The 26,642-nt window shown below is 36.8% G+C and overlaps 1 protein-coding gene across 1 annotated transcript in view; it reads left to right on the top strand.

The window, feature by feature from the left end:
- The window catches only part of LOC104838332, a 27,871-nt gene extending 1,229 nt beyond the window's left edge, over positions 1-26,642 (top strand). The window contains exons 2-16 of the mRNA XM_010578012.1: positions 2,236-2,304; positions 2,782-2,812; positions 5,011-5,070; positions 5,498-5,578; positions 6,252-6,388; positions 8,282-8,404; positions 10,006-10,048; positions 12,149-12,290; positions 14,382-14,427; positions 14,760-14,819; positions 16,817-16,924; positions 18,614-18,710; positions 19,716-19,916; positions 25,012-25,090; positions 26,372-26,642. Of these exons, the coding sequence (XP_010576314.1) occupies positions 2,236-2,304; positions 2,782-2,812; positions 5,011-5,070; positions 5,498-5,578; positions 6,252-6,388; positions 8,282-8,404; positions 10,006-10,048; positions 12,149-12,290; positions 14,382-14,427; positions 14,760-14,819; positions 16,817-16,924; positions 18,614-18,710; positions 19,716-19,916; positions 25,012-25,090; positions 26,372-26,642 (1,548 nt within the window). The remainder of the gene's footprint in view (positions 1-2,235; positions 2,305-2,781; positions 2,813-5,010; positions 5,071-5,497; positions 5,579-6,251; positions 6,389-8,281; positions 8,405-10,005; positions 10,049-12,148; positions 12,291-14,381; positions 14,428-14,759; positions 14,820-16,816; positions 16,925-18,613; positions 18,711-19,715; positions 19,917-25,011; positions 25,091-26,371) is intronic.

Here is a 26,642-nt window from a genome sequence, read left to right as displayed (position 1 = left end):
GCTGAGGGTGCACTCAATCCCACTGTCCATGTCACTGACAAAGATGTTAAACAGCGCCGGTCCCAATACTGACCCCTGAGGAATGCCACTCGTCACTGCTCTCCACTTGGACATTGAGCTGTTGACCACAAGTCTTTGAGTGCGACAATCCAGCCAATTCCTTACCTACTGAGTGGTCCATCCGTCATATCCATGTCTCTCTCATTTAGAGACAAGGATGTCATGCAGGACAGTGTCAAATGCTTTGCAGAAATTCAGGTAGACGACATCAGTTGCTCTTCCCTTATCCACCAATGCTGTAACCCCATCGTAAAAGGTCACCAAATTTGTCAGGCATGATTTGCCCTTAGTGAAGCCAGGTTGACTGTCACCAGTCAACTCCTGCTGCTCGGACAATTTCTTTGTGTTCTTCCCAGGCTACCTGTCCTTGCTTCCACCCTGTGGTAGGCTTCCTTTCTGTGTTTGAGTTTGTCTGGGAGCTCCTTGTTCATCCATGCAGATCTCCTGGTGTTTTTGCCTGACTTCCTCTTTGCTGGGGTGCATCACTCCTGAACGTGGAGGAGGTGACCCTTGAATATTAACCAGCTTTCTCGGGCCCCTCTTCCCTCCAGGGCTGTATCCCATGGTACTCTACCAAGCAGATCCCTGAATAGGCCAAAGTCTGCTCTCCTGAAGTCCAGGGTAGCGAGCTTCCTGTATGCCCTCCTCCCTGCCCTAAGGAACTTGAACTCCACCATTTCATGGTCACTGCAGCCAAGGCTGCTCTTGAGCTTCACATTCCCCACCAGCCCCTCCTTGTTGGTGAGAACAAGGTCCAGCATAGCACCTCTCCTCGTTGGCTCCTCTATCACTCGGAGAAGAAATTTCTCATCAATGCATTCCAGGAACCTCCTGGATTGCTTATGCCCTGCCATGTTGTCCATCCAACAGATATTGGGGTGGTTGAAGTCCCCCATGAGGACCAGGGCTTGTGAATGTGAGGCTGCTCCTATCTGTCTATAGAGAGCCTCATCCACTCGGTCTTCCTGGTCGAGTGGCCTGTAGCAGACCCCCACTATAATGTCACCTGTCCCTGCCCTCCCTTTGATCCTGACCCATAGGCCCTTGGTCGGCTCCTCATCCATCCTCAGGTGGAGCTCCATGCACTGGTCACTGACATAGAAGGTGACACCCCCTCCTCGTCTCCCCTGCCCGTCCTTCCTAAAGAGCCTGTATCCTTCCATTCCAACACTCCAGTCATAGGAGCCATCCCACCATATCTGCCTGATGCCAATAAGATCATAGCCTTGCAGGCATGCGCGCGTCTCTGACTCCTGTTGTTTATTCCCCATGGTACATGGTTTTGCATAGAGGCATTTAAGCTGGGCCCCCGATGAAGCTGATTTACTGGCTGGAGTGGCTGGAATTCTTTGCGCTGCTCTTCTGGTGCTCTCCTGCTGACCTGTGATGCCTCTCCAGGCTCTGGGCATCTATTGCTCGCATCAGTCTGGTAGGAGTGGGATGGATTGAGGTTCCCCTCCCCCTGGGGGATGTTTCTAAGTAAAGGCATTCTTTTAAAGTGGAAGATTAAACTACAGTTCCTGTTCAGAAAAAAAAAAAATCCTAATGTATCTGGTTCTCAGGTTTATTGCTGTTGTTTTTAAGCATCTTGGGTTTTTTAGAGGAGAAGAAAATATTTGGACTGCCTTTGTTCATTCACATGACTTTAAACCTAATCTGCTCCTGTTCTTAACTGGCCTAGACATAAACCAGGAATGACTGGAAAACTTCATGTGAGTGTGAGTGAGGCAGGCCCCAAACTGATCAGAGGAGGTGTGTTAGTATGGGTGCAGGGCTGAGGAGAACTGGCTCGTCTTAGACAGGTGTACTGGCTTGTTACTATTATGGCGTGCCTCTGGTTCAGATGTGGTGAATAGTGTGTCAGGAAGATCTTGGCTCTGTCTTTACTTATCCACACAAAAATATGCTATGAGATAGCTGCAGGGTTCTGGAGACATCTGAAATTTTTATGTGATGTGGAGACTGCTTTTCATTCCACTGTATTTTGGTGGTCTCGGAGCCTCATAAAGAAAAGTTCTAGAAGCTAGTTTAGTTTGTCTTTGGAGGAATAGTAATTTTGTAGAACTTACCTGTATTGACATTTTGATAGCAGATTTGTTTTGTTTTGATATCAGTGGTGGTTTTTATCTGTCAGTTTGGGTGCAATCCTAGAGATACTTCTTCTCTTTAACCTAGATTTGCAAAATCCGGTGTGCCTCTGCATTAAACTTGCGGACTCACTTCCTTGGATTCAAACACAAAACGGTAAGATCAGTCCTTGAATGCACCTGTTGTCAGATTTTACAGATTTATTTAGCAATAGAATATGGGTTTGGGATCTATTTTTTAATGTGGTGTTAAAATGTGCAATTTCAGATATTTAGCTAGTTTTGTTGCTTACTATTTTGTTTACTGCAATAAAGTAGGACATAATTTTGTACATTAGTCCTATCAGAAAATGTTGTTACAACTTGGTGTCTCATATTCTGGATTAGTAAAGAAAATACATGAGAATACGTGGCTGTTATTAAATGCAGAATGGAATTATTTAAATCACAGACAATCTAGGAAAAAAGATGTATGTTTCTTTCAAGTTTCATGTAATTATCTATTCACCTGAGAGAATCTGTGGTGTTGGGTTAATCTAACTTATTTTATAAATAATAAAATGTTTGCATTGTTATTTTTTGAATCTTAAGTGTATGTCTTTCCTCTTTGTTGGTTGGTGTCTTGGTAAGTTAGGTTGAAGAAGCACTGAAAGCTCATGGCATTGGTAAGTGCAAGATTTTTTACTTCTTACTCTGTTCTATACATGCACCTTTCTCCCCACTCCAACATAGTTGCTTATGAAACAAACAAGAAAAAGACTTTGTCAAGACTTGTGCTTTAAGACCTGTCTTGTGTTCTTTAAGGACATAACTGTCTAATCCTACAGAAATCAATCAATAATATGAGCAAGCGGTATGCAAAGTTTATTAGAAAGTGCTAGCAACAATACTACAAGTCACCTACATGAAAGTTTTGAGAAACCCTAAAGAATTCAAGACCTTGGAGACCTTTAAGATTTAAAATATATTTTAAAAACCTATACTTTTTAAAGCATGTAGAAATACTTTTTTCTGTATATACTTTATATTTATTTTTTAAAAGAGCTTATTAAAAATATCTTAATTAGCTGAAGCAAAGTACTTTTAATAGGTTTAATATATCATTAAACCTTCCCCAGGTCTTTGTGAACTGGTCTAGTTCCAGAAGGAATGAAAGTCTAACTATATTCATAATTGTTTTCCTGCTTCCATTTCATGATGCACCAAAATGTATTTACAGGTTTCTACAGTGCACTGCTCCTAGAGTTTGGTTTGAAAGTTGTGGCCCAAGTTATACATAGTCATTGCACCTACCTAATCTGGGAATTTTTGTATGGACTGTAAAGGAAATTTAAGTGATTAAATATTTACCAGCTGGCTGCTGCTGAAATATGGGTGCCCTGCAATGGTTAGAGGACTCAGCAGACAGTCATTACATCTTTTTATTTTTATTTTTTTTAAAGGGATTGGTTGGGCACTAAAATACTTGATGAGTTCTAGTGACCTGAATATGATTCATGTTATCAGAGTCTTTGTAGGTTTATCTTCATAACATTTTATTTCTTTTCTTTTACTCTTCTGATCTTTTCATTAAGATAATTTCAGAAGGTTGGTGGTAATGCAGGTGGTATTATTAAGTGACGTCTAGTTGGCAGGAATGAGCTAGCAGCTTCATCAGTTGTTAACACAATGTAGTTCGTAACTTAAATACTCAAGAAGAGTTTTCATGAAGATTATCTCTGTAATCAAAGCATATCTGACTCTTTCTGATGCAGTAGTATAGGTTGAAGCCTTCTGACTCCCACCTTCTATTTAGGGTATATTGTAAGCCTTATGTTCAACTTCTTAGCAATATCTGATATTTTAGTAAGAGATAACTTGCAACAGGAGGGTAACAGGGTTGAGGGGCATTTAAGAGATGAAAAAATTCAAATTGTCCTTAGCTGGTGTAGTTTCAGGCACTGCTAGTGATTTATTTATTTATTTCCATGTAGTGAAATGCTGAGCTTTCTGAATTTCTGAAATCCTATTCTTGGTGTTTTCTTATAGCGAGCGCATTAAGCCCCTATTCAAGGGATAGCAACTTGTTTCCTTTGCGTGCTTGTCATTCCACTCCCAAACACACAGAATCTCATCTCATATGGATGTCTCTCTTTCTCCAGGTTCCTCAATGGCAGATAATGTTATGTGGTCATCTCTGTCTTACCTTTCTTAAGGTTCTGCAGCCCCAGCCTTATCACGTGCCATATGTGGATGGAAAAAAATATTTGACTGGGGAGTGGACAACTGCAGACCTTTTGAAAAAGACGACAGGGTTTATGGGCTGAGTGAAGTGCCCTGGCAGGCAGCATGTGGGGCAGCAGTTTAAGCACCTCAGGTTCAGTGGATATAAACTGAATTGCTGTGATGTATTGGATTAAAGTAGCCCTGAAATTTATGAAACGAAGCTTTGTTCATTGTAGAATAAAAGATATTTGCACTGTAGTGAATCAGTCTAGGCTTTTACCTTGGTCTAGGTTGTCTTCTATATAAACTAAATTACAGCCATAATTACTTACAATTTAAGCGACTGTTTAATAATTTAATTTTGTGATGTGTGTTTGAACCCATGTTGTATGCTAACTGGTGGCTTGATGGGTGGTCTTCTCTGCCTGCTTCGTTGAATTGCCTGACATTAAATAACTTCGTTATTGTTTGGTGTAAATGTGTTTTGTCCATTTTTTTCCAAAAAAATCTCATAGCACATTCAAAACTAAACATAGCTTATTTTTCTCATGTCAACAAAAGGTCAAAGAGTTTTCTGTAAAAAAAAAATCCATTATTGTACCAAATTGGTTTCTGTACTTACAATTTTATTTCCACTTCTGGTTTGTTTTTTATTTAGTTAAAACAGCAAGTGGCTCAGGGGAGCAAGTGAGAACACCTGTAAAACTTCCTGATTATGGTAAGACTGTTTAATGCAAAAAAAAAAAAGGGAAAAAATAAAATGTTTTGAGGTACAGTATTACAAGTGATGTCTAGACCTTAGCAGGTCGTTGGGAATTCATTTCTGTTCATTGTATTTTCCACCTGCAGTAATATTTTGTAATAATACTTAAAACAATATTTGCAAACAAAATGCTATAAAAAGGGTAAAAATAGGATTGGGGAGGGATAATGTTTCTCAATAACTGACTTAATTTGTGATGTGGGGCCATGTATGAGCAGGGATTCGCTTGAATGTGAATTTCTCAGCATATTTTCTCTAGGCCAAAGGTTAAACTCAGGAGTTTGTTTCATTTTGGAGGTTTTTTTTGATGTGACTTGAGACCATGAAGATTGATTGATAGATGGATGATGTGGGACTATGTAAAATTGACTTTATCTTTCAGTGCAAACCGAGTCAGAGAAGTTTCATGGACAGACCTTGGAAGAACAGCTTAATACGTGTAAAGATTCAGAACCTGCACTTGGTGAGGGCTTTTAATACTGTAATTGCTTGTGTGATGTTTACCTTTAAAGAGTATGATTAATTTTTTTTTAAAATTGTAAAATTAGATAATGTGTAATAAAATCTTACTATGTTTACACGGAGTACCCAATAGTATGGTATGAAAAATGACTGGTCTTAGTTAAAAAATCATTGGATTTGGCCTGGAATATTTTTGATTAGGGTAGGTACCACATGTTGAGAATATTCTCTAGAAACAATCTAAGATGATATGACAGAAGTTAACTTTGACTTAAATGATTGTTACTGTTCTTTGCAGTTTAACTGGCCATCCTGTGGAGGGAAGGGAGAGTGGAGTGGACAGGAAAGTAACTACAAGGGCATATATTAAAATACATTCCCTTCTAAATAGTTACAAAAGAATTGTTGCTATTATTTTTTTTTAGATGATTTAAAAAAAATAATTGTCAAGTCCTATGTGGTAAACATAAAACATCTTAAAAAAATTCAGTTTTGTACCTTTGGTGTTAAGGGAGACACTCAAAAGACAAAATAACTGATGGTTCTAAAAGTCTTGAGTCATGTGTTTGGCATGCAGTAGTAATTATTTCCTTTAATGTCTCTTTTGTAACTAGCACTGATTATTTGTTTCAGCAAACATCAAATTTCCTAATTTTTTTTTTTTATCAATACAGGGCTTAATTATATAATTGAATACAGATCGAAAGACAATTTCCCTTTTCTCTATGAATGTCAGCTGTGCAACTGTAAAACAGGACTGAGTAACATGTTTATGCATGTTTGTGGTTCCAAGCATAGACTGGCATACCTGGTAAGTTTTTAGAGTAAAGGGGTTTGTTTGTCTGGGTTTTTTTCTTTTTTAATGTAATGATTTAAGTGGAGAATTTGCTAGCCATGTTACAATTAAAAAAAAATAAAATTATGGTGTTACATAAGCTTTTGTGAAAATGTGTGTGTTTGTACTGCAACCATGCAACTGTGATAAATGGATTTAAAATTCTTCTCACCAATAAGGTGTATGCCTGTCCATTGCTGACACTGAGTTTTTAGTTTATTCTGTTTTGGTTGACCAGTAATGCCAAAAATGAAATCTACAGCTAAAATTGACTAGAAGCAGGTTTTTGATTAAATTTTATATTATCTTAAAGAATTGGATCAATGAAGAAATTGCTCTGTCTTTCAGAAGCTTTAGATTAAAAGGAACATATTTATAAATGAACATGATATGTATTGGATAGAGGCTGTGACTTGGATTCAGGAAAAAAAAAAACAAAACCAGTTTTATTCCCAGTTTTGTGGCTGGACAAGCCATGTAAGTTCCGTGCCTGTTTTATGGAAATTTGCAAGGCTCATGTTGGCCCACAAATGTTTAAATACATTTTTTTCTTTCAGTATGTTTAGAGAAATGAGGCTGTCCAGTCTTTGAATGTTTGCCTGAATTTGTTTGTTTAGGGTGGGCTTTAACAAAACTGAGAAAGCAATATTCTGAAAAGTATTTTGATACTTTACATAAAATACCTGCTCAAAGTTGGTACTATATCCTATGTATCTTAAAGTCATAGAAAGTTGTTGAATTGCTGTAGCGTTTTGAGGCAGTTTTAGAGCTAGTGTTGTTATTGACTGTACTGCGATGGATCCGCAATGATGTCCTTTGTAAACATCATGCTGTTTCTGGTCATTAATTCAGATATATATGCTGAGTTTTGATGTTCTCAGCTCTTGTATTTCTTGTCTACTTTGAACTGTTTCCTGCAATTCTGAACCTTATGTTTGTTAACTGCATCTCTGCTATATTCTTAAATACTATAAAATATAATAATTCAAAAACGATAGCTTTTAAGTCATGCATCTGGGGTGGATTAACCCTAGGCAGTGGAAAAGGCAGGAGACTAAATGGCTGGAATTTGCTCTGCTGAAAAGGAGCTGGGGGTCCTGGTAGATAACAAGCTAAAGATAAGTAGTGTACCTTGGCATCAATGAAGGTGAAGAGCAAGCTGAGCTATACTAACAAAGATATAGCCAGTAGATCAAAGGAAGTGATTATTTCCCTGTTCTTGATACTTGTTAGGCCATATGTAGAATATTGTGTCCATTTTTGTGTTACTGCAGACAAGAAAGGTATTGATTAAATTGAGCAAGTCCAGTGGAGAGCTGCCAAGATGGTCAGGGGGCTGAAGCACTTGTGCTGTGAGGAGAGCCTGAAGTAATTGGGCTTGTTCAGGCTGGAGAAGAAAAAGTGTCAGGGGATGTAATAGTAGCCCTTCAATACCTCAGGGGAGGTTATTAAGGAGGCAGAATCAAGCCCTTTATGGAGTTATATATATATGGCAGGAACATAAATTCAAACAGGTGAGTTTTCTACTTGACATAAGAAAGAAATTTTTCACTGTGAGGGCAGTCAAGCATTGGAGCAGGTTGCCCAGAGAGATGGGGGAATCCCTGTATTCAGTGGTTTTTAAGACCCAAGTGTACAAAGCCCTGTGCAACCAGTTCAGCCTTCAGTGTCATCAACTCTGTTTTGAGCAGAGGATTTGGCTTCTGTCCCCTAAATTATTCTGTGATTCTATACATAATCATTTTAGTAAGTTCTGCTATGTATACGTAAAAGTTGATTTATCTCCCATGATTATTAGCTGTGCTAGATCTGGAAAGAGTTGTGTAGGATAAAGTGTGAATTCTGGATTTGCGTTTCCTTATTTCCTAGAAACAACATTATCCTGAGATAGCAGAATCTGATGAAGTTAAGGGTAAAGGCTCTGAACTGAACAGAAAAGTTAGGCAAGTTGCATCAACAATTGAGAAGAAAGAAGGAAGAAAACAAATAAAGGTACATTTCTTTAAGAATTCCAGAAGTTTTATATTTATTAAAAAAGCAAAGAAAGTAATTTCTGTTATGGTGGGCAGATCTGTTTTGGATGGTAGGAAAATCTTGCTTTTTAAATCTTTATTACAAGTGCTTTTTGTTGTCCTAATAATTCTTCCAGGATTATTCTGGATGCCATTTCCCATTGGTCACTCCCGTCATAAGTATTTCTCTTGCTTGAAATAATACTCATGCTACCTGAGTCTACAGAAATATGACTCCAGAGTGCACAAATAACACTAACTATCTGTATTAATATTTAATAGATTCCCAGCTGGTGGTGTATATGTGTAAAATAACTTTTTTCATTGTTGCTAGGAAACTACCTTTATGACTTTTCTGAATTAGTTTCTGCTTTGTTAGCACCTTCTGGCAATTCTCAGAGGAGCCAGGTAAAAATTCTGGTAGTACAGAGGGAAGTGTGGGAATTTGCAGGTGGATATGAGGTTATCAGCAATGCCATGGGATCACAGGAGCACCATAAGCTTAAATTCTTGGGGAACTGCAACCTTAGAAGCATGTTCTTATGAAGATATCTTCATATTGCTTTCTGTTGATGTTTACATCACAGTAGTATTTAGAAATATTTACCACCTTTATCTGGGCAGGATATTGGTTGAGTTTCTTCTTGTGGTGTACCTTACCACTGTGATTCACGACAAGCTTACTCAGGTGCTTAGTGTTCTTTATGATGTACATCAAATTTGTTTTGTCCATCAGTTTCAATGTCTGTCAACAAGCTGCTTGTTAAGTAGTGTCTCTTGACCAGATCTCTTGTTAATGCTACTTAATGTGCATAGGCTATGTCTCTTTTCAAAGTGGAGTTTACAATGTTATTGTGTTTAAGCTCGCTATGTCCTGCCCATCTGAAAAAAGACTCATGTTTCTTTCAGTGTGATGCCATCACAGCTAGGCTCAAGGATGAGAGCCTGTACTGATCCTACCCTTTTTTTGATTAAAAAAAGTATGGAAATATTGGAAGATCAAGTCTTTCTTCTAGAACAAATGCTCTAGAAGGGAGAGATTTCAGATCATCTAATTCAGTCTGTCTGCATATCCTTCATTTTCAACCTCTGCTTAAAGAGAAAAACTGACTTTTGGCAGCAACTTTTTCTTTTGACCTACTTAATTCAAATTTCTTCTTGACTCAGGACCGTATATTTTACTTGACATGTATGTTCATGGATATAGAAATAATTAATTCCATCTTTATTTTGTAGACTGCTTTTTTTTTTTCTAGGAAGTTTCACTACATCCATAGCAAATCCATCCTTGATTTAAGGAACTTTTAAATAGAGTGTGCATAACCTCATTTAATTTTACTGCTATATTTTCTGAAACCAGCTATTTTTTTTTTTTTAGGTCTAACAAAAATTTAATTGTGGTAAATAAGTGTCCAGGTAGCTCACTTACTGACTTTTTGAATATCCATTGAGGGATTTGCACACATGTGTTTAACACTACTGGTAATATATCCTTAAAAAAATAAATATTTAACTCTGATGAAATACCTATAGAATAATTTTATCCACAGAATAGCTAACATAAATGGGTTTTATTTTTAGGTTGTTACAGATGCTCCAATAATGAGGAAGAGATGTCAAGAATGTAAGTGTGCTCAGTGGGATGTAAATTGTACATTTCTAATTTGGGTGTACTCCCTTTGATCTAAATCAGTTAGATTTAAGGGCAAATTGAAAGATTTGGTCAGTAAGTGTAGTGTGTGCTTATGTGCTAAGCTGCATTTTGTACGGTTTATATTGAAAATTTGATGGATGAACAAGTTCTTCCATGTGCAACATAGCTAGAGAGACCTGGTTTATATGGCTTTGTTCTCTGTTCCTCTTTCCATCCCAGTCCCCTTGGCTTCCCAGGATCCTTTACCTATGATTTATTTTTATCTGTTAACTGCTGTAGTCTTTGCAGCACCAACTACTCACGAGTATTTTGGTGAACTGGGCAAAAGGAGGAGGTTGGAGCTCTGTGCATGTATTTAATTTGCAGTCCAGAAAGCCAGACAGAATTCTTAAAGCCCAGCTACAGTTCTTATCTGTGGAAGAAAACTTTCTGTTTTACTAGCCATTGATACTCACAAAATTGTAGGAACATGGTATTTGTGAGACTTCTCCACTCAGTTTAATCTTTCAATATTCATTGTAGTACAATGTCATCGAGATGGACAGACAGTACAATTGCATGCCACTTTAGGAAATGGCTAAAAATTGCTATGAGACCCTCATTCTCAGACCTGCATGAAAAATAAAGATTTGATTTAAACCTAATGTACTTAATTTAAATGTATATTAGTATGTAAATGGTGTCTTAAAATAGCTCAATGGAAGTAATGAGATTATTTCTATAATGATCTAGATTAGCAGTGTCATACTCTGAAGAGGAAAGATACCCATTTTGAATCTAGGAAGGTGTTTTGAAATAAGTTGAATCCTATTCAAATTATGCTTCTGGACTGTAACCTGTTGGTTAATGTGTCTAATTTTGCACATGGCTATGTGGCATTCTACTATATTTATAGTATTTACATCTTTTAAGAAATTTATGTATGTAATTATAACCAGGGTATAAAATATTTAAAACTTTGTTATTAATTTGTAGTTCATATTTAATATGCTGTCACATAATAATGCTTATAAAATTATTCTTCATGTTTCTAACTAATAGTGCACAGAAACAGAGCTAGTTGAAATTGAAGTACAGTTTTAGAACCCTCCTATATCAAGATAATGTCCATTGTGCTACATTTCAAGCATGTTTGTTTAGATCCTAATGCAGATGACAGCCCTTCAAAAGCTAAAGTTCAGCATGTGGATACGTCACTTAGTAATGAAGAAAAAACAGATTGTAAAAATAAGGATGGAAAAATGTCAGACCCTATTCAAGGCAAGAGAAAAATATTTTTTTTATCATTTTTTTTTAACTTTCATCAGTGCATGAACTATTTACTCTATATGTGCCTGTTTATAGCTTCTATAGTTATGTTCTGCTATTGAAGGTGAATTTGCGCGGTGTGTGGATGGGTTTGGGGTCTGTGGCAGAGGAAAGAATAATCCCAGTGTTTGCGAAGAAAACAGTCCAGTTTTACTTAATGTCACTGGATACTTTAGAACAGAAACAAGACAAGATTCATAATTAGAAATTTTTACTAGGTGTATTTTTGGGGGAAGGGGCACAGACTTTTTTGGGCATATAAGCTGTTCTTCAGTGTCAGGAAAAAAAAAATGGGAACAGCTGCATGCCAGACTGTTGGTTTAGAGCACAAGAAGAATAAAAAGAAAATAGATTGGACAGATTTTTTTGTTTTAAATGACATCTAAAATATTGGACTAATGCTTATTTTCTTGAAAACAAAACCAGAATTAAATATAAAAATCAGTGAACACCATGTAACTGAAGAAACATCAGAAGTTGCTGCTTGGTTGTAGACTTAATGTCAAAGGTGAGATTAGGATTTGGTCTAAATGCATTATAATTATTCTCATTCAGAATATTTCTGATCAGAAATAGAAACTTGTGCTTCATGGCTGAACCAAATCTTTGATTTTTATGTGCATTTTTTATTTTATTTCTTCACAGGATACCTTCCTTATACCTTCAAGTTTTATTGGTGTTATCTTTTAAAAAAATATAAAGCAAAGAATACTTTAAAATATTGGAAAACCATTACTAAATATACTGGCTTTATTGTTTTAGATGAAAAGAATGTTCAAGAGGAGCAGGAAAAAAGTCAGAAAGAACAGGCAAAACCAGATGAGAAGGATGAATCTAAAAAGACTATTGAAAGCAGCAAAGGCAACAAGACTGAAGAAGGCAGCAAAGGCAACAACTCAGAAAAGTAAAACAAACAAACAAAACCCACCGCCCCCAAAACCCTTTAAATTTACTCAGAGGAAAGCGTTGTAGATGATAACTGTTTACATTGGATTTGAACAGAGTATGCTGTCAGGAAGAAAGGCATGCTATAATACTAAAATGCTTGTCTTCTGAAATTGTGCTCAGCTGTAAACTCCTCTCATCAACAGAAAACCTGGTATATGTAAAGTGACTTCAGATTTTGGTCTAGATACAACTAGTTTTTATATTTAACTGTGTTATCTTTAAGGCATAGTCCTCATGTATTACTAGTTCAAAAAGAATGTTCCCTCGTGGTTTAAAAAACCCTCTGTTATGGCTTTATGTCAGATAAGTAGGGTGGTATACGAACTGATTTTTAGAAGGAGAATATAATCAGTAAATAGCTGTAACAATTGGGGTTCATCTTTACAAAAGATTTCATGGAGGAACAATAAGAAGTATTGTGTGTGGTTCTAAAATGGTGAAACTGTGCTTGCTGTTTGTAAACATCTTTATTAATAACAGTACTGTGAATTTAGTTTGAACTATCAGCCTTTGTGTGAGGGTGATATCTCCAACATCAGTCATCTTTGTGCAACACCAGGGACCACAGGAAAGCATTCGATAAGGGATATACATGCATCAACCCAAACATAAGACTTTTGTTCCAACAATTAGTTCTTTGGTTTTGCTCTAATGACATTCTCTTGGAATGTTTCTTAACTTTAAACCAGTAGTATCTCTCCCAGACATGGAGGGCTAGCACCTTTTGGTTGTTTACTGTTACCACTAAAAGGAGAAATTTTCTTGTTCCTGAAGTATCTTTTTGTAGGACTTTTGCCTCTATGGGGTAACCACTAAGGAAAAGGATTAACTGAAACCAGATTCAAGTCCAGGTTTATGAATCTTTGTGTTCATTTGTCTGGCTTTCAAATAACTGTAACAGTTCTTAATCTGGAGAGTGAACTAGTTTGTGAAAACATCAAAAATAGGGAACTAATAAAAGCTCAGATATCCACATCTGGAAATGCTGCTGTCTATTTTTCCCCAACACTGATCCTCATTGTGCAGTCTTGTACTGTAAATTTTAAGTAAAGAATCCTTTGGAAAATCACTTAATGTTGTTCTTTTAATCCGGTCGTTCAGATAGATCCTGGGTAACTGAGAAGCCAGGTGTTTCAACGAGAGATTGATTTGGAAGTTGGTTACTAAATTAGGACTTCAGATTGTTCCTTTACTGTTTATTTTTGTGAGACTTCTGAGAGATGTGAACTCAATATATAGTGTCTTAAAAGGAATAAGATCAGAGTCTCATTGACAGCAAGCAGTCAAATGATGTTTCCACTTAAAAGTTCTGCAGTATTGATCTGAGAATTTCTATCACTCCTAATTTCTTTGTAGTGAAGTTCTGCACAGACAGTCATCTGAAGATGTAAATTATTTTGAGTTCATTAAAGGTATCATCTGCTTTTACTACACTTTTGATTCCTAAGAAAGATTTCAAGAAAGAGGAGAGCTTAGGCTTTATATGGTTTTGGTTAATTTGAAAAAAACAACCACTCTCAGCCCTGGTTCCTGGGCTTGCAAAGGGATGGAATGCATCTATAGTAGCTGCAGTTGCAGAACAGTGCAAATATGGGTTAGTAACTTGTAGCCATATGAATCTTTGTATGCCCAGTATCTCTGTGGCTACATTGTAAAATACTTCTTTTTATAGCTGAATTTTGTAAAGGCAAGTTTGTGAAGCGCTGATAGAAATCATACTGTAATTAGGGGTCTTGTCTTTTTGCAGTGCATACAAAAAGCTTACAGCTTTTACTAACAATGTCAAACATTTTCTTAATTTTGGGTTTTAGAACTTACGTGCTAGCTAATCACGCTAAAAAACCCCTCATAAATAATTTTTACGATGTTATCTGGGACCACTGAGATTTCTGCAAGGAAATAATGTGACCTTTCAGAGTGTGTCAGAACTACTGTAGTAGTAGTGTGTCAAGAATTTAAACTGATTATCAGTTATTGACTGGCTATGCATTTTTGATAGAGCAACCAACTGTATACTGTTTTATTTATTTATTTATTCTATCTTAAGGTGTGACACCAATAAACAATCACAGGAAGAAAGCGAGGAAGTTGAGGTGAATATTTTTCTATTAATGGGTTGCTCCAGTTTACAAATAGTTGGGGAAATAATTACTTTAATATATGATTGGCAATGGTGTTTGCTTTTGATTATTCAAATTAATAATATTATTGACAATAAATTAGCTAAAAGTTACTAAGCAAAGCTGTTAAGAACAAGGTTTTTTCTTACTTTGTCATGAAAACACATGTACAGATTTCATATAAGCACACACAATTTAATTAGAGCAAGAATCTACAATAACCATAATAATAACTGTTTAATTTTAGTTATAATTACTGCACATAATATATCTCTGGACTTTTTTTTTTTTTTAATATTAAACAGCAAGAATTTACAACAAAACCTGAAGAATTCACTAGTCAAGAAGAACTGTTGGGTTATTTGGTGAGTGTTAAATCTTACCTTGCAATGTAATTTTTGAAAAAACAAATTCACAGAATTACTAAGTTTAAAATGCATCAAGTAACATGAAAGCCAAAAAGTAGGCAGTCTGCTAATCTAGTAACATATTTTGTCAGAAGGTAGGATTCAGAATAAAATTAATATCACTGAATTTATAATGTATCTATTCATTTGAAAGTTTCTAGACAGGGTTTTTGCCAAAATACTCGTTTACTGTCAGAGGAATGACTTGCATTGAAAATTAATGCATTTTTCTCAACCATAGCTTAACTCCACTCCTGAACTGCATGCTTAAGTAAAATGACCTCCCCCCCGCCTCCTTTCTTTTGTAATTGGTCTATCATTTTCAAATGAGGAATTTGGAAAGACGTAATTCAATAATGGAAGGAAGGAGAATGAAGAAAAATATCTGAGATATGCAGAAAGGAAAGAAGCAATTTTTAAGAAATAAAATACAAGTTGTATACTTGAACAACACCAAAAAAACCCAACCCCAAAACCATAAACTAAAAAAAGCTACCTATTCGCTTCATAAAGTAAGTGGCAGAACACCTGAGTTCTGTTCAGTTGTTGAAAATATGTATTATGTATACATTTACAATCAATAACATAGAGAAATGGTTTATTAAAAATGGTTTATTAAAAGCATCAGTGACAAACTGTACAAAAATCTTTATTGATAGTTGCTGTGACTCAGCTACTGCATGGTAATTTAAGCACTATTGACTATTATAAAATCTTTTTTCCCCTTTCACTATTTGCTAATAAAACTTGAATTTGTTTTGAGGCACCCTCTTGCTTAGTATGATTGTCCTCCAAGAACAACTGGAACAATGTTAGGTTTTGGAAAGTTTGAAAATTGTTTCATATTATCATCTACAGTCATTTTTTTAAAAAGCTACATTATGAGTTTCTATTGTTGTTGGATTCAAAAGGTTTCTTATGTAGTGGAAAGTAATTTTACAAGTATCTTTTTTTGACTTGCTGTTTGTATCATGGAATAATTCCAGTTGTTCAATAATTATCCATACTGTATACTTTTTTTTTAATTGTGAAAATCAGTATGCTCAGCTTTGTCATTAAAATAATTATTTCTTTTATTACCTGATAGCAGAGATATCCTTGCCCAAGTTTAATCTTCTTTTTCCACCTGGTTTTTGACAAAATCTTCTTTAAATATAACCTGTGCAAACGAGGAGAGATAAATACTGTTAGTGTTAAAAATACAGTATAATCCCTGTTATGCTGTCACATATGAACTTAATGCTAGTTTTTTATTAATTTTTGCATTGTCTGGAGTGTTTAAAGGTGTTTGTTTCTAATCCAGAAGACTGAATTGTTAGAATGGACCTGCAGTTCTGTTACACTGTGCCCAGTGGAAGTGTTTTCAGCAGAGCTTTATTAGCATAGACCAGAGGATGATGTATGTAGCACCTCCTGTGAGAGAAGTTGGCACTAGAACTTGCTCCCCTACTAGAGCTTCAGAGTTTCAAAGACTGCTTTTTCCTTAGGCGTTTTGGGAAGAAGAAGGTTAGCATAAGGCAAGGCAGCATATATCTTTAAATTCAGTAGAGTTCTGGCTTTTTGCTACTTTCTAGAGAAATGGGTTATGACTATATTGCCTCAGGGAAGTTGTACACATTCATTTGTATGCAGGCATCTTGGGAAGAGATCAAAATACTTAAGGAAAAGCATTTTCCTGTATGTATTTCCAGGCATATTCTTGGGTTGTGCCTGTTCAAAGATTTGTGTCGGGTAGCTGCAGCTTCCTTCTGTTAGCATCCTCTTCCATTCTGCCTCCCCACCCCCAATTTATGGGATTAAAAGTAAAAACTGTATTTGCTTTGTAACTTCAGCCATGTCTGACAGGACAGAGACATAAAAAATGAGGTTCCTGCAGGTTTTGTTTATACATGGTGATATTTTAATCTTCCAGAGGGAAAAATTTTATGTTGTGTGTTGTTTTGCTTCTTTCCTAGCAAAATTTTGAGATACTGAATGAAGATGATGCTTCATTTATCCTAAAAGTTACACAGACTCTTACACGTGCACTGGTGGAATATCGTCAGCAGGCTGCATCAAACAAAGTAATGTGGATTTTGTTTTGGTTTTGTTCTACAAATCTGTAGATTGCTGTGATTATGCATTTTTATTATTACAGGTAGTTTAATTAGACAAAATTGCTGTGGAGACTGTATTGTAAGTTTCGCCCATTAAATAGTTGAATTTTTGAAGTGATGATAGGATAAACTTACAGCTTTGCTGTTGAGGAGTCTTAATACTTTCTGTTCAAAGGTGTGTGTTTGTTTGTTTGTTTGTTTAAACAGAAGCCCCAAATCATCTTGTCTCTTATTTCCTATGCTTTTTCTTACATCTAATTTTTTCTGCTATTTTTGCCCCTTTTCAATTCTAATTTAAGCTTTTCTTATCTCTGCTGACCTTCCTGACACTCTTGTTCTGTATCCCATTTCCATTCCCAGCCTTCATTTCATTCACTATGTAATCAAGCATTATTGACATCAATTTTCTTTCTTATATAACTTTTGGTCCTACTCTTCGGACTGTTCCCCTTGAGGTATCTTTCTTCCTCCGGTATTAGAGACCCAGTTTTTCCCCTCTCTGCTATTAGTTTTGACTGACTTGTCTTTACATAGGCATAGTATGGAGGTGTTTTGAGTGCTTCTTTGAGGCTGCTGTGGTTGCCGCTTGTGTTCCCTGTATCTCCAGCTTACATTCCATTATACCATAATCTCCACAGTTTCCACACTTGGAATGACTTTTTGTTCATTCCCTCATTGTCAACAGGGATAGTAGGAACTTTACTCTTGTTGGTGATCCATTCAACATCTTTGCCATAGGAAACATTATTCCTTATCCCTCCCGGTGTTTCCTGCAGAATTGTCAGTGTTGAACAGACTTGTCATTCACCACAGCAGCTACTTCTACTACTACAGCTACTTAACTAATTTTTTATTTAAAGGGTGAGCTTATGTGGAAAATGCCAAATGAGGGTCAGTACCAGCCAACAAGCTGGAGAGAATCACAGAGGTGACACTTCAAGAAAAAAAGTTTTGTTTTGTTTTTTCCTTTGTTTTCAAAAGCCTTTCTTAATTCAGGACTTCATTATAAATTTTACCTTTGTTCCTCATATTCCATCTTCCCTCTATTGCTTGCTTTCTGCCCCAAAGGCAGTACTTCTCCATGAAAAATTCCATGCCTATAGTTCTCATTATTTACTGCTTTTTACTTCCTCATTAAGCTTACTTTCACCTTATTCCTGCTGTTTTTTCCATATAGGATTTTGTTGTCTTATCCATATGGAAAGAGGGCAAAATCCAACATGTTACAAAACAAGTTCTAACTGAAGTAATTTCTAACCTACTAGTTGTATAAAAATAAAATGTCTTCCCACATTAGGGTTTTTTAGTATTCTAAACTGTGATCTTTCAACTGGTAATTTTTTAAACTAAATCTTTTATACTGAGTGTAAAATGCTTCCTTTTTAGAATGGACAAGTTGAGAATCAGGCTCTTAAGTATCACTTCTTGGCCTCATACAGTGCTTTTTCAGATGTAGAGAGATACTGTGAACAGTGTATACATATATAGAAGTTCATTACCAGCTGCATGATTTTCGAAGAAATACTTGATTTTTCAGATTTGGTAACAGAAATACTGGTCTTTTATTTGGTTTGTGATAACTAAAAACGTAGTAGTTCATAATTTCAAGAGGTTGTCTTTATGAAATTCTGAACACAACATTTTTCAAACTCGTAGGACGTCTTAGATACCGAATATAATGGAGAAGCAGCACTGGAATATTCCACAGAACAATCTGACCTGACTTCAGCAGATATTAGTGACTCTGATACTGGTAATGTTAGCTTTGCAATCTTGAATGTGCTTTAATCTTAACACTGAACCATCCATAAATTTTAGTAAGCCTTTTTTTCCTGCTTCTCTAAAAGCAGAGCTTAAGAGCAGAAAAAAGCCAGGGGCAAGTAGCATAAATTAATAGTTTTGGTTTTTTTTTTTTTCCATCCTCTCTAAATGTTAGAAAGGGCAGACTATTCAAAAACATTCACCCTACTTAACAGTGGGATTTGGGGAGAAATTGAATTAGTATCAACTCTGACTTTCCTCTGTCCAGAGGCAACTGTTTCTAAGGAGGCTTTCAAAGTTTAACTCCAGCTTCCTGCGCCCTGCCCCTCCACTTTCACTTTTTGGTGGAGAAGAGGCTTAGTTCAGGTCTAGTCCAATCAAGATGTTAATGGAAACAAAATTATGTTGTATAAGATTGATAATTCTGTTTAATACCCAAATGTTGCAGCTGCTTGTCCTCAGTGCTTCTGATTAATTTTTTCAAAGAATCTTGGATTACTTTGAGGTCATTTCCTTCTTGATATAAACAAATGGTTATTTTTCTCAAGCATAGGAAGTATAATCATATGCTTGGAGAGTGAAAATACCCAGAATACCAGTGAAGCTATTTTGTATGATTATTTTTTTTTCTGTGCGGTGTCAATTTTCTTTGTTTCTAGGAAGTTTAGCTTTTGAAAACCTCAATCAATACACTGCTAATAACAAAAATTGCAATGACATAAAATATATAAGACTTGGAACTTCTGGTTCCTTTTTGTAATAATGGAAATAGCTTTCACCCACCTTCCCACCCTTGTTTCTCCAGCATTTTCTGTAAATGGAAAGCATTCTGACTCTCACTTGTATGAAAATGTAGCAAAGTCAGATGTGAACCTTACCAGCAATGCTGCTGTGCCAGACCGGAAATGCTTGTTTTGAAAAGCTCTATTTAGAGAATAAGTAATGAAGACTCTTCAGAATCTTCTGTTACTGAAAAACAGTATTTCTCTTCTTTAAGACTATTCAAGCAGCCGATCAGCTAAGCAGTCCTTATCAGTAAATGAAGACGATGAATGCCAAAACTTTTCAACTGGCTCTTCGGAAACAGCATATGAGAACAACATCACTACTGAATTTTTGAACAGCGTAAGAAATATGAATGTTGAGGAAGTTACTGCTACTCTACACAAAATAGCAGCAGCAAATCCAGCTTTTAGAGGTAATTCACCTATACCTGCTTACAAACACACATGTATAAAAATATACATAACACAATTTTGTTAGCTCTGTGAAATATTAAGGACCACATGGGTCAAAGAACTTTGAAGTATTAAGGAGGGCTGAAGAGACTTTTTTTTTTTTTTCCTTCCCTTTAACTTTTCCAGGATCCAGTTTAGGAATAGTAATTAAAAATGGCTGCCTTCCTATGAAGGTGTTAATAATTGCTGAATTTCTTTTAAAATTCTCTTCTCAGTTGGGCATAGTAACATTTACATGGTGAGAGATAGTAAACTAAAATCAAGCATATTGTTATGAGAAAAAAGCAGAAACTTTTGTCTGTGATATAACTGGTGAAACACTGGTTTTGGGAATGCCAACAGCAAAGAAATTTCTACTTATTGATTCCTGAAGGAATGGTACTTGCACAGTAACATAGAAATAATAATGAATCAGACACAAGTAGTCTTTCTTTTGCTTACAAGTTTCTAAGAAGTTTCAGCTACTAAACCTTACCACATCTTCAGTCAACTGCTGCCCTTTCTTCAGAAGCTTCCTGTGTACATTTCTAAGCTTCTCAGAGTGTGTTTAGGATCATCAGGGTAAAAAAAGAACACTGAAGATGAGTACATTGTAGAGAAGCTTAAGATATTCTTTGCCTGAGTGCTCACTGTGGAAGAAACTAGGGAGACTGCAATCTGTGCCATAACCTCTGCTTGGGCATGTGCGTGTGCACAACTGTGCTGGTTTTGACTGGGATAGTGTTAATTTTCTTCACAGTAGCTAGTACAGCTAGTTTGGATTTGTGCTGAAAACAGTGTTGATAATGCAGGGATGTTTCAGTTATTGCCAAGCAGTACTTACTGTCCTGTACCTGGCAAGCAGCTAAACACCACACAGCTGCTTGGTCACTCCTCCACCCTCAGTGGGATGGAGGTGAGAATTGGGGGGGGGGGGGAGTAAAATTCATGGGTTGAGATAAAGACAGTTTAATAGGACAGAAAAAGAAGGGGGGAGGAAATCATCATAATAATAATAATAATAACAATAATAATAATAGTAATAATAATATTAAAGAATTAGGATATACAAAACAAGTGATGCACAATGCAAATTGCTCATCACCCACCACCTGATGCCCAGCCAAGTTCCTGAGCAGTGGCCCCCAGCCAGCTTTCCCCCTAGTTTATAAGCTGAGCATGACATCATATGGTATGGAATAGCCCTTTGGCCAGTTTGGGTCAGCTGTCCTGGCTGTGTCTCCCCCCAGCTTCTTGTGCCCCATAGCCTACTCTCTGGTGGGGTGGTGTGAGAAGCTGAAAAGTCCTTGACTTAGTGTAAGCACTGCTTAGTAACAACTAAAAGATCAGTGTGTTATCAACATTATTCTCATCCTAAATCCAAAACACAGCACTATACCAGCTACTAGGAAAGGAATTAGCTCTATTCCAGCCAAAATCAGGACAACAACTCAGCAGACTATCTGTTTGGAATGGAAGTTCTGGAACAAATTGACAACATAAAACCACAAAAGTAGCAAACTGTTATAACTCTTCCATGAATATCACCTGGTCCTAGGGACCTCCAGGAAAAAAAATGGTTAAGTTACTGATGGTAGTGTTTTCTTCCATAAAGCTTCCTTTGGAACCTGAAAATTTGGGGGTGGCAAATACGGTTCTCTTTTATGTATATTTCTCTTTTTTTCAAGGTTTTGTTGTGTGTTGAACACAGCTGCTTGCTCCTTGTCCCTTACTCCCCCACACACAGCCAGGGAAGAGGATAGAAAGAACAAAAGTGAGAAAACTCATGGGTCATGATAATGATAGTTTAATAAGTGAAGGGAAAGAGCAGGGGGAGGGGAACAAGTGATGCAAAGACAATTGCTCAGCACTTCCCGCAAGCAGACTGATGCCCAGTCTCTGAGCAACAGCCACCTTGGAAGCTGAAGCCAACCTCACCTCCTTGCCTCCCCAGTTTTTATTGCTGAGCATGATGTATCCCTGTGGCCAGTTTGGGTTAGTTGTCCCAGCTGTGTCCCCTACCAGTCTTTTTCCCATTCCCAGCCTAATTACTGTGGGGGTGCAGAGTGGGAAGGAGAGAAAGCCTTGACACTGTGCAAGCACCCTTTGGCAACAGGCAAAACACTGGTGTGTTATCAACACTGTTTTGGCCACAAATCCAAAACACAGCATCATACAGGCTGCTGTGAAGAAAGTTATACATCCCAGCCAAAACCAGTACAGGGTTCCAGGTAATCATTCAAACTGCCAGCTTCTATTGAACAGGTGAACAGAAACTGTTTAGAAAAACAAGGTAGGAATTAGTGGACACCTGGAAAAATACGATCTGCTTAGAGTGGTTGGTGGGAAATGAATATGGCTTTTGTGATAAGAAAACATTCCTTACAGACTTTCTGGAGTTGTTTGAAAGGGGTCAGCAAAGGAGTCAGATAAAGGTTATCCAGTTCATTAGTCTGTTTGGAATTCCAAGAAGCTTTTGATAGGTACTCTAATCAGAGGCTTTTAAGGGAACTAACTGGCTGTGGGAAAAGAGGGAAATCTGCATTGTTTAAATAATAAACAGATAGCAAATGGGCAATTACTTTTTACAATGAAAAGAGGTTCCAGTAGAGAACTGTGGGCCTCTGCTTAAGACCTGTGCTGTTTAGTATCTTCACAAATGACCTGGAAAAAGGGATGAGTATCTGGATGACAAAATTTTGTCAAATTTGAAAGTTAAATGTGTTGGTTGACTGACAAATTTCAAAAGCTCCTCATCAGATCAGTGGAAATACCAACTTATCAGTCAGGAGAATATGTTGAATACAAGGAGTTAAGGAAAGAATGGAAATAAAGATGGGAGTCATCATTTTGCTATTGCATAAACTCATGCTTTGCATGTATCTGGCATAGGGCATATATTTCTGTTTCCCTTATTTCAGATAAAAGACTTCATTGCGGCAAAAGGTTTAGAGAAGGCAGCAAAATATGGAATTATCTTCTATATAAGAAGCAACAGAAAGCTAGGACTTTTTTTGGCCTGGAAAAGAGATGACTGAGCTATTGTGACAGAGATTAGTAAAATCATGAGTGGATGGAGATGACAGACAGGATTCTATTATTTTCTATCTCTTTTGATCCATAAACTTGGAGTAGTGTGGGACTCCAACTTCAAAATGGACAAAAAGAGATGGTTCTTTATGCAGTAGTAGGTGGATGATCTATGGAACTCCTAGCAAAAGAATAACGTGGATACAAAAATATTACGTGTCCTTGTCTTCACTGTCTGGGCCAGACTGGCCAAGTGTTTGGAAGAGGACTACTGAAAAGTTTGCCGTATTGGACTTGGAAAGTTTTCTGAGCTGAAGATGATCTGAGATAGGGAGAAGATAGTATTCCCACACCCTACCAAGCATCAGGCACACTTGCCCTGCTCTTACTCTTCCCTTAGCATCTGGTTACCAGTGCTGAATGTTTGTTATTGCCACTTAAGCAGTCCCTGTGTTTCTTCTACTTCTCCTCTCCCTCTCCTGAAGTCATGGGTGTTAGTTTCATCGAAGCAACAGGGCCTTCTTGCTTCTGTTCAGAAGAGGTCACTTTGACTTATTGTTACAGTGATAAAATCAAGCACTTCTGGTCATGCTTTCCTGATTATCAGCTGCAGATCTTTCCAAGCCAGAGAAAGAGTAGAGGGGCAAGACAGACCCTTTAACTGAACCAGTACAGCTGTTCATAGCAATATATAGTTATAGTTTCCAGGCACACTCTGGTAACTGTTAACAGTTATGGTATGCTTCGTTTAATAAGAAGAGATCCAAACTCCTGTCAGCATCTAAATGTTTCAGTATAACTTGTGCTTTTAAATGCACTTTATCATAAAACCACTTATTTTCTGGTTTTGTTTGTTTGTTTGCCTTTAACTAAGGAATTGATATTCCGAATGTTATAAGGATCCTGACTGAAAGTGGAACTCTGAGAAGACCAAGCAACAGCAGCACGCAGTGACATCGTAGTTAATAGAGTTAATATAGCAATGTTTACTTTCTGTAAGTTTGTTGTTTTACTTAATATGAACTCAGTGTACCTGATTTTGCTATGTTCAAATTTTGTACGGTGTTATTTTAATTAAATTAATAACTTGGTTTTGAGATTCTTGTTATTTATTTCTCCATATAGCTGAAATTTCTGTATTGTGGAAAGGTTGTAAAGCTCATGTTCTTTCTTTCCATGTTGAAACATACTTTTAAAACAGGTAGCTGTTGTTTTTCTCAATATCATTAAATACCATACATTGACAGTCTGATCTTTTCTTATTGCTGGTTCTTTTACAAAGAGTTATCAGCAGAATGAACTACTGCAGTCAGCAGTACAAATTAAGCCTACAACAAATAACCTGGAAGTTACTCCCTGTGGCTGCTGGGCCTGACTCAAAAGCTTTTGTAATGAAAAATCCTCTCCCATATAAGGATTATGAATAGGTCTCCGCATATTTTTTTACAATAAAGATTAAAAATAATAGTAAAAAATCAGTGCTGTCAGTCTAGTTCTGAGTTGAGAAATACTTGGATTATAGCCCATTTAGGGAGCCTAGATAATTGGAAGCTTTAGCAAAGTCAGCAGAGGTTGGCTATGCTTGCAAATTCAGGGATACGTCCTAAGAGACCTAAGCGGACTATGGTTAAGAGGCACTGATGTGGTAGCAAAAGTATCTTTTGTCTTCTCTTATTGCACCGGTATGAGAATGAAATGAAACCTGGCTTGTACTGTCCTTCAGTTCAGGCTCTTTTAACATGAACTTTTTTCCAACAAAAGCAGTAGTGGTTTTGACTGAATGTAAAGGTCTATACATTAATGACGACTACATTTGTGGGATGATGAAAAATGTTTGGGATGGTTACAAATTAGTGTGTTTGGGAAAAAAAAAAATTAAAATTAAATTGTGTAATTAAAATTTGCTTCCTGCTTGTGAAGTTGGGTAGCATTCAGTGGTTCTAATTAAAGCGCTTCAGCTTTGCAGCCAAATGCTGGTATGATATAGACATGCTGGGGCCAGATGGTAAATGAACCCTGTAATGTTAACTTACATTTTTGGGGGAGATCTGGATGGAAATGAGAATCCTCATCCTGATGGTTTCACATCTTCATATCATGGAATTCAAGATGCCATAAAAATAAGGTAACAAAGAAAGCAGCATTGGTTAGTTTTGTTCTATGAACAGACACGGGAATGAAATCAGTTCACCAAAAAGTAAAGAAATTAAAACACAAAACGCTGCTTTAAGGACATTGTGAAGAATTTCTAGAATGCCTCTAAATATGTTCTTGTCAGAAGCAGAGGTGGAACCAGAGCTCTTAGAGCTCATTTACTCTACAATAGGGACAATGTTAATGCTTGCTTTATGAACTTGGTCAGTAAAAACATCTTTTACTTGAGACAAAATTCTGAATTCTGTTCCCGTAATGCAGAAAATAAAAATAGAAACATCTTTTTTTGTTTGTTTGTTTTCAAAGGGCAGAACATTCTATTAATTAAAATAATAAAATCAGAATGTTCAGCTGTTGTAAATGGCCATCTCTGGGACAGCTTCTTTTTCCTCTTACTGTGGAACCACTCCTAGTGGAAATAAATTTAAAGTTAAGTTGAAATGACTTGGATTTGAGTATTTTTTTTCGCTTGGGTGCAGGAGGAGCATGCTGGAAATGGAAAGACCTCAGTCTATGGCACACCGATATAAAATAGTTTGAATGATATGCTGCAGTGTTGCTGTACTTCTCAAGGACAGCTGAGAAAACTGAACTGCTCAAAAATCATATGAGTGTATGCTTCTGGAAATGTTTTCTGAAAACGTAGTCTCACACAGTCTATTCAGTTGTACAATTATCCCCCCTTCCCCTTTTATAGAGGCTGCAAAAGAATGATATTATTTTGTTCTTGTATCCGCCTGTATTTTGTGATGGCCTGGTATATTCTTATCCCAATGGAAAACTATTTTTGCTCCAAAACAGTTTTTAAAGATAATGTTTTACTTGTGCCAGAATTGCAAAGTAAGGAAGGCGTTCTCTTTACTAATGACGCTTAAAGGATGATGCTGTATGCATTTGATAATACAGTTTGTTTCTCACAGCAACAGCAAGGCAGACAGCTGGGGTTATTGGAGAATTAATAGAATTAAAACTTATGCAACAGCAAGAGAAATTAAACCAAGAGAAAATTTATTTTTCTTTTACCTTTACCTTAGTTTTATACATTTTACTCGGAGACCGTAGAGCTTCAGGGAAGTGATTTTTAACAAACATGGAGAACTTCTCTTATAAGGCAGAAAGCGGAAAGGAGAAGGGTATTCACAGGTAGAATTGATAGGAGATGAAAAGTTTTTGAGCGTGCGACAGAAGACTTACTGTCTGCTGTAAATAAATCACGGTCTCATTATCATAAATAAATAGATCTGTGTTCTAGGCAGGTACGGAACCATCCTCCTCCGGTGTTGCTGCTCCCTGCATCTTCTGGGGTTGCGCTCTGTCCTCCTGACTTAGGAACTCGCTGCCCCTTTCGAAGCAGCAAGTCTGGGCATCGGTGCGCAAAACGACACAGCCTGCCCGGTGGTTTGATGCCGTATGGGAAACCTGGAACGCCAACGCTGACTCTGCGTTGCCTCCACCGAAATCCTTCTCTCTTCCGAGTGTTTTCCACCTCTAGAAACGTACATCTTGGTATCTGTTACTCCTAA

Source organism: Haliaeetus leucocephalus, unplaced genomic scaffold, assembly GCF_000737465.1.
Source record: "Haliaeetus leucocephalus isolate CR32 unplaced genomic scaffold, Haliaeetus_leucocephalus-4.0 Scaffold587, whole genome shotgun sequence".
Lineage (NCBI taxonomy): Eukaryota > Metazoa > Chordata > Aves > Accipitriformes > Accipitridae > Haliaeetus > Haliaeetus leucocephalus.
The sequence above is the reverse complement of the archived record's forward strand: the minus strand, read 5'-3'. Positions and strand labels throughout refer to the sequence as shown.